Raw genomic sequence first — 8,456 nt, forward strand, 5'->3', positions numbered from 1 at the left:
AATAGCTGCAGCTCGGAGAAGACTCTGTGGCCCTGGGAGTGGAGCTGGCGTGACGGTGATGGTGGGGACACCCTGTGCCGGGATGGTCCTTGAATGGGACGGGTCCTTGCAGGGGGACACAAACTGTCTGGGCTTTGGATATCATCCCTTGTCTCCTCTCCCTGCCCTCTCTGTTCCTACTGTGCTCCCAGAAATGCTCTTTTTTTCCCTCTTTTATTGCAATAACAATGGGAAAGTGCAAACCCCCTGGAGTTAGTCTGGACTGTGCTCTGGTGCTCCTGCGCCAGCCTGCTCTCGCATGCTGTCCTGTCCTTGCTGCCTCCGGTGGCTCCCTGCCTCCTCTTGGGGAAAACTTATTCCACGTGTGCAATTACCGTGATGCTGTGGGTCGTGCTGCTAAGCCATGGGGCTGGGGGGCTGGGGATCCCAGGGAGCAGCCCCTGGGGAGCTGCAGGCTGCTGCTGCCTGCTCCCCTGCCCTACCCGCTGCCAGGACAGGAGGCACAGGGGCTCTCCCAGCCCCAGCGTGTCTGGAGGAGGAAGGCTGCACAGTGCTCTGGCTCGGGGCTTGCATGTCCACATAAGCTCAGCCACCCCTTCTGGGGGAGGACATGATGCTCTGAGGCTGAGGTGATTGTGCCCTCTCCCCCCGGCCCCTCACAGCCCTGGCACCAATTATCCTGCACGGTCCCTTCTAATGGTCCTTCTGTTCCGGTAGGAATTGCTCTGACCGTTGCCTGTTTGGATCAACAGGACAAAGTTGTGTTGCCGTCTTCATGGCAGCCCAGGAAATGCAGCCAAAAGCTGCCTAGAACAAGCAGCCGCTGAAATAATATAATTAAAACTCCTAATGGAGAAAATTGCCCAAATCCATTATATGCATGATATTAGCTGGCAGCGAGGTTGACTTTTAAAGAGGAGCCCTGAATCTGCAGGGGGGGTGGGCTGGGAAGGGAGCACACAGGTCTTTTTTTATTTTCCCCACTTACAAAAGAAAAGGCCACAGAGATGAGTTGATTGGCGCGTGGAGGGAAGATTGCTGTCATCATGCTGTAATGGCTTGGGAGGGGCCAGAGATGGGCCGGGGTGAAACCAGCTGCCAGCCCTGATGGGCTGCAGCCGGGCAGCGTGTCAGCCACCAGCGTGGGCTGTGCCCGGCCCTGGGCTCGGGTACACAAGGGGACAGGATCGCAGGGTGATCCCGCGCAGCCTTTGCCCCGGGAAGGGGTTTCTCGGGCATCACCTCCGGCAAGGCAAGTGTGCGCCCTGAGCCCCTTCCCCGTGCGTGGGTTTGACGTGTGCCCTGGGATGGAGAGCAGAAAGCCACGGCTGTGCACAGCCCCAAGGTCTGGGGGGGGGGGGGGAAAAAAAAAGTCTGGGGGTGGGAGGGGGGGAGAGGATGGAAAGAGCAAAACTGTAATGAGCAATTAACTCATCTGGCTCTTCTTTGCACTTGCCTCGCTCCCAGCACACAAGACTGTGTGTGCTACTTCTGGAGAGAAGGTCAGAGCCACAACCATTGCATTTCTCATTGAAACAGGTGATTCTGGCTTATTTTCCCCACTGGGATCAGCTCCAGGACCTGTCTCTGATCGGAGCTGGTCAGTGTGACGGTGAGGGCTCTCCCTTGCACCCTGCTGCCAGGACTGCTCGGGTTGAAGGTGCCTCGTGGGGGCCAGAGCGTCCTGCGTGAGCCTGGGGGCGATGCAGCCCCCCTGCTGCCCGTCCCAGAGGTGTTCTGCAGGTGCTGGGTGCAGGCAGGGGTGCCAGCCACGGAGGAGCAGGAATAAAGGCTGATGAATTCATTGCTCCTAATTCCTCAGGCAGGAATGAAATGCGCTGTTAATTGGAAAGCTTGCTGAATGCCGGCTGCTCGGCGTGATCCAGCAGCTGCACTAAGATATCTCGCTGAGTGCGGATTAAGCCCTATAAAGAAATCCAGGAAGAAAAGAAAGACAAAGCGGATTAAGGTCAGTGCCAGTGAATTTGCACAGTGGCCTCTTCAACTCCCAGTGGGTGTCAGGGAAGCGCCTGGCAGCAAAGTGCACAAAAGCTGCTGTGGTGCTGGCTGATGTGCTGGTGCCTTCCCGAGAGCGGCAGGAGCCTGGCAGCGAGGCCCCCCCAGCTGACCCCTGCATGCAAGGACTAACTCCCCGGTGCTTGCCGGTGTGTGCACGGGGACAGAGCTGTCACCCCGTGTGAGCCGCAAGCCCCTTGCAGGAGCCTGGTCACAGGACAGCGTGCACAGCCCCGGCTGCAAAGGCAGTGTGGGACCCTGGAGAGCCACGGCCCGTGGCTGGAGCCGGCGTAGCACCAGCAGCGGAAAGGGTGGGTGCTTGGGGAGATGCTCTGTCCCCCTTCCCACAGCCCCTGGCAGTGGTGCGCTTGCCCCGTCCTGCATCCTGCAGAGCAGCATCTCCTGGAGGGCTTTGGCATAACCATGGCAACTGCCGGGTAATTAATAGACAAGTCTCAACGCCATGGAGACAAAACAGGCACAAACGGAGCGTGCTGGGCACGCGGCTGCGTGCCCGCCCAGCCACGCGTGGAGGGCCCCGGTGCAGGATGTGGCCCCTGGGCACACTGTGTGCAGCTGGTGCTGTGTCCACCCAGCCGGCACCGAAACGGGCTCCATTCCCCCCCGTGGCAAGGACGTCCCCTCGTCACCCTGCTGCGAGGGTGGCACGTGGCAGCCGTCATCCCCGGGGCAGGACAGGGCTCTGCACGTGCCGGGCACGAAGAGGCAGCCCCGAGCTCCTCGTAGCATTCGTACGCGGGATGGCTGCCAGCCTGTGACACAAAAGCAGGACTGCCCGTTGAGTGCCTGGTGGCTTGAAGACTTTCTTTGGAGAATGACTGAGAAGAGTTTTGGCAGAGAAGGGGGATGCGAGGATGACATTTTAATGCAGAAGATGCTCCCGTTAGGCTAAAAGCTGCTTCAGAGATTTCTTTCAGGCTAACTTGTTCCCCCGGGGTTTGTGGGCTTTGCACAGGGTGATGGGCACGACAGTCCTGGGCTCAGCAATAAGACAGCCCCGAGCACTCGCAGCATCGCAGCCTGACAGGGCTGGAAGCTGGTTTTGGATGGCTTTGCTGGGTCCCCGGTGCTGTGTGGCTCCAGCTGTGTGCACGTCCTCCAGGTGTACACGCTCACGCCCTAAAGTCCAGGGGAGCTGCACGAGACTCCCCAGGGAGCCGGGGCTCACCCCAGGCTTTGCCTGTGCAGAAATGTTTGTGCCTTCCCCTGCTCAGGGGCGGTCCCACACCTCCACGGGGCACAAGTCGCAGCCCCTCCTGCCTTTTTGCACGAGCACCCGATTAATAAAAAAAAAAGAATGCCTATTTATTTTGCGCATAAGTAGCCAATTATTTGACGCATCAGCACTCCATCAGTTCACTCATGAGCACCCAGCTAATTGCACGAGGGTTTAAATGGTGCAAACCTGAGCACCCAGTGAGTGCACGGGTGAGCACCCCATTAATGTCCTTGGGTGCCTGGTTGGTGTGGGTGCGTGCCCAGCTAGCTCTGGTATGAACCCCCGTTATCTCAGGAGTCCAGTGCTGGGCAGAAAGGGCAGGGGGAGGCCTGAGCCTGGGGACAGGGGAGGCATTTCCCCAAATACCTTTCAATTATTTACATTTTCTGCTGCCTCAATACACATACCAAGGATGAGAAGCTTGTGCTAATTGCAATAAATTAAAATAAGTCAAACTTCCCCTAGTTGAGACTGTTTTGCCCTGGTCCCCCTCCTCGTCCAAAGGGCCGGGAGGGCCGGATCCGGCCCCACTCTGGGAGCAGGGGCAGCTGCAGCAAACAGATGGGGTGCACGGCCGAGCCGCCCGCCTGGGTAGAGCTGGACCAAAACCACCACGGTCTCACCATGCCCCGGCGGCTGGTGAGAGGGGCACTGGGGGGGTCCTCTCCCCTCTGCATCCCCAGGGCAGCCCCCGAGCAAGAGCCTGCCCAGCCTGTTGGAAGGCAGCTGCCTTTAAATGCCGCTGGGAGGCACAACTTAACTCTTTGCTGCAGGTGCTTCATTTGGAAAAGTGGCCCTTGGTTTGGGGACGCGTGCGGGGCTGAGGATGTATCTCAGGAGGAGGCTTCTGCACACGGTAATTTATTTACGGGGGATTTTTACCTGCTGATGCTCAGCTGGCAAAATCGGGAGCAGAACAAAGAGCGTTGTGGGGCTGGCTGTGGGGGGAGGCGGTTGCACGGCTTTGGATTCAGCAGCAAACGTTTACTAAGAGGGACTTTATTCTGAAACACCTCTTCCATCTCCGAGTGCATCCTTTGAGGTGGGGTGCCTTGCAAACACGTGGGGTGAAGCAGGTAGGGTGCATGGAAGTCGATCTAAAAACCCAGTTAATGCAAATTCAGACTGTGGAGCTTTTGGGGGGCTGCTGAGACGTGTTACAAAACTGTGGGTGGGTGCAGCTTTCCATTGGGTTACCCTGGGGACTTCCAAAATCTGCTGGGTGGGTTTTGGTCTTACTATATCAGGTACGTGAAGGCTTAAGGGTGAAATAACGGCTGGCACAGAGAGAAATAAACAGGGTGGCAAGTCCTGTGCTGCGAAAGAGTGGGAGATCATATATGGAAATAGCCCAGGAAATTAAAGTTGGACTGCAGCGGGTGGTGAGATGATTCAGTGGGCGGGAGGGAGGCAGGGGATGCGGGAGCAGCCCGGGAGAGAGGGCTGCACCGGGCAGGGGGTCCCGGGGGTCTGGCAGCGAGCACTGTGTGCCGGGGATGGGAAAGGTGCTGCTTGCGCTCCCCCGAGGCCGGCTGCTGGTGAGGGGCTCCTGGCAGGACCCAGCTGCCCGCGTGAGGCAGCCCGGGCAGGCAAGGACCTGTCTGCCAGGACTGATCTAATTTTTGCCCCAGAATTTCCTCCTTGCCCCCCGTCCCATTCCCTTCACAGCTGATTACATGAAAACGTTGCTTCTGGCAGGACCGTGCCGGGGTCTATGAAAATACCTTGGCTGAGCCCCCTGAATTGGAGCAGCAATGAAACCCAGGCTGGCTGCTGCCAGACAGCGTTTGAGGAGAGCCTGGTTAATCTTGTTAGGGGGATGGATGAGCGGGGTGCAGGCACACGCAGCTTTGAGGCAGCGCGAAAGTAGCAGAGCATCTTTATTCGTTTAGCTATTAATGTCCTTTGTTATTTCCAGAAACATTAGGAGCTATTTTCTGGCTCAGCTGCCGCTTCCCTTTTCCTTCTGCCAGCAGCTGCCCCTCCGTGCCGGCTGGGCTGGGGCAGAGGCAGGATTGCTGCAAACGCTTCGTTTAAAGGGTTGTTGATGAGGCCAGTTTTCGGTAAGTGCTTCCTCCGAGCCCATGGTCAGCCCCGCTGCTTTTCTCCTTCTCCTCTTCCCCCCCCCGAGCCATAACTGCTGCTGAGCCCGGGGCTGCCTCTGCCTCCCGATGCAGGGCTGCTAGCCAGCATCACCCCTTTTCTGAGCCTGATTTTCCATTTCTCTCCCCAGGATCCTGCAGGAGGAAGCCGCTGTCCCAAGGAGCCTTGCTGGGTGCGCGGCAGGGTCTTGCGCAGCTGCAGGGGAGGACAGCCACAGCAAAGCTGTGACAAGGAGCAGGATGCGCCCCATGGACACCTGAAACCTGCGACCGACGGATTTTGGTGCGCTGAGGCTGGCCAAAAGGAGGGGTTTCTCAGGTCTCAGCCGCAGCCATGGAGGCTGATGGGGACAGGGACGTGACCAATGCCACCATCTACGAGCTCGCCCTGCAGAACCACTCCAACATCAGCGCGCAGTTCACCGGGGTGCAGCTCATCCAGTCCTTCAAACCCCTCATCATCCCCTGCTACGCCCTGGTCGTCCTCGTTGGCATCTTCGGCAACTACCTGCTCCTCTATGTCATCTGCAAGACCAAGAAGATGCACAACGTCACCAACTTCTTCATCGGGAACCTGGCTTTCTCTGACATGCTGATGTGCGCCACGTGCGTGCCCTTCACCCTGGCCTATGCCTTCAACCCCCAGGGCTGGGTTTTCGGGAAGTTTTTGTGCTACTTTGTCTTCCTGATGCAGCCCATGACGGTCTACGTCTCCGTCTTCACGCTCACGGCCATCGCAGTTGACAGGTAAGCGCTGTCGGGGTGGATGGTGCAGGGGTTCGGGTCTGTCCCCCCCGTCCCCTCAAGGCTGCTGCTTGCTCGGCTCAGGGTGTTGTGTGCCCAACACTCAAAATTGGAGAAGGAAAAATCCAGGGGATCTTTGCAGTCTCTCTGCAAGCCTTTTCTTTAGCATCAGGACTCGGCCTCGGGTGGAGGAAGCGTAGTGGGGGTGTTCGGCTGGCTGCTATTTTGCATCGGGAAGTGATGTTGTGCAGTTTCATGCTTGCCTGTATGAAGCCATCTCTACCGAAACCCAGACCGCCCACAGCCAGGTCTGTACTCCCGGCAGGCGCGGCTCTCGCACAAGGGCTGTTGGAGTTTGCACCTGGTTCTTCATACTTTGCTGGATAAATCTGCACCCAAATAACACTATGTTCTGGCTCCCGAGTGGAGAGCACTTGTGCCTCCCTGAGTGCACCTGGGCAGGGGATGACAGGGAGTAGTTTATAAAAACCGTGTTTCCATAGAGATCTCCTCTCATAAAAGATGCTGCAAACCTCACGGGGATGGGTGCGATGCCGGCAGCACCTATGGCAGCGCTGGGAGTGCCTCTCGTGCCTCTCGCGCTGGTTTGCCCCTGAGGGAGCGTGGGGCAGGACCATGATGGGAAGGGCAAAAAAAAAAAGGGAAAATTTGAGCAGAATAGCTGAGAAAGCCTGGACTGCTGGCAGAGCCGTGCTCCCCTCGCCGGGGGCTTGAGATGTCCCCAGGAGTGCTGGCGTTGTTCCTTTCCTCTTCAACAAAGCCCTTTTTTGGGGGGTGAAAATGATTTGCTTATGTTTCTCCTGCTTAAGAGGCAGCCACCAAGTTATACTGTCCTCAGCGTGTTCACAAAATGTCATTGGGATTTATCCCAAATGGATGATTTCAGCCCAAATCCTCCAGCTCCAATGGGGGGGAAGGACGTGGCCGCGCCGGTGCTCTGCTGGTCTCGGACTTCAGCACGAGCCCTCGAGCAAAGCACGCGCCGAAGAGCTGTCGGTGCTTTCCTCTGCACGGGCAACATGGCTGTGCATTGCACTACCAAATATTGCAAGATTAAAAGTTGCAATGCGAATCGTTGCAATAGCAAACGCTGCAACACCAAGCAGCAGCCAGCGCGGGCTGCCGCGGAGGGCAGAGCATTTAGTATGTGAAGGAGCTGCATAAAATCAAATTACGGTCACTGGAGATGCCTCACTGGCGGCTCACTTAGGGCAAGCCCTCGATCGTAAGATGAGGCAGCGCAGAGAGGAGTGGAAGATGCTCAGGGGAGGAGGAAGTAAAAGAGGAATTGCCAGCTTTTATTGTTATTCACTCAGTGCTGCCTGTGGTCCTCAAGGCAGGTCCAGAGACAGGCTGCGGGAGGGATGCTCCGTGCCCGGCCCTGCCGGGCGCCCCGCTTCCCAAAACAGCAGAAGCGACCTGGTGCTTCCATGGGCCCCATGGCAGGGCAAGGGGGACGTGGTCGTCGCCCCTGTCCCCAGCCAGCCCTTTCCCAGCAGCTGCTCCCGCAGCCGGTGCGGCTCTGCCTCCCGCAGCCCTTCATGCCGGCCCTTCTGCCTTCGTCGAGTGTCCGGGAAGCACTGCAGGGGTGGCCGTGGGTTTCCCGGGCTGCCGGGGGGCTTGGGCTGCCGGGGAAATGTTCTGGGGCTCGGGCTCCCCCATTTCTCTCTCCGCAGGTACTACGCCACCGTGCACCCCCTGAAGAAGCGCATCTCGGTCACCAGCTGCATCTCTGTGGTGGGAGGCATCTGGCTGCTGTCCTGCGGGCTGGTGGCCCCCGCCATCGCCCACACGTACCACGTGGAGTTTCGGCAGGAGGGCTTCGCCATCTGCGAGGAATTCTGGATGGAGAAGGAGACGCAGCGCCTGGCCTACGCCTACGGCACCCTGATCGTCACCTACATCCTGCCCCTCTCTGCTGTCTCCCTCTCCTACATCTGCATCTCGGTGAAGCTGAGGAACCGCGTGGTGCCCGGCCACCCCACGCAGAGCCAAGCTGAGTTCGACCGCCTGAGGAAGAGGAAGATCTTCCGCCTCATCGTGCTGGTGGTGGCGGCCTTTGGGGTCTGCTGGCTCCCCATCCACGTCTTCAACATCATCCGGGATATCGACATCAACCTCATCAACAAGCACTACTTTCTCCTCATCCAGCTGCTCTGCCACTGGTTCGCCATGAGCTCCTCCTGCTGCAACCCCTTCCTCTACGCCTGGCTGCACGACCGCTTCCGCGGGGAGCTCCGGAAGATGTTCGCCTGCAAGAGGAAGATCATCCCCGCCAAGAACTGTGGGGCTGCCGGCGGCGTGCTCTGAGGCTGGGGTCCCGCTCCCCGGAC

The 8,456-nt window shown here is 58.5% G+C and overlaps 1 protein-coding gene across 1 annotated transcript; it reads left to right on the forward strand.

The window, feature by feature from the left end:
- Positions 1–5,690: 5,690 nt before the first annotated feature.
- Positions 5,691–8,439, forward strand: LOC103912354 (prolactin-releasing peptide receptor-like). Its single transcript, XM_009318606.1, has 2 exons — positions 5,691–6,105; positions 7,800–8,439. Exons 1-2 carry the CDS (start codon positions 5,693–5,695, stop codon positions 8,431–8,433), a joined length of 1,047 nt encoding a protein of 348 aa, XP_009316881.1. The 5' UTR covers positions 5,691–5,692; the 3' UTR covers positions 8,434–8,439.
- Positions 8,440–8,456: the final 17 nt, after the last annotated feature.

This window comes from Pygoscelis adeliae, unplaced genomic scaffold (assembly GCF_000699105.1).
Source record: "Pygoscelis adeliae isolate BGI_AS28 unplaced genomic scaffold, ASM69910v1 Scaffold52, whole genome shotgun sequence".
Lineage (NCBI taxonomy): Eukaryota > Metazoa > Chordata > Aves > Sphenisciformes > Spheniscidae > Pygoscelis > Pygoscelis adeliae.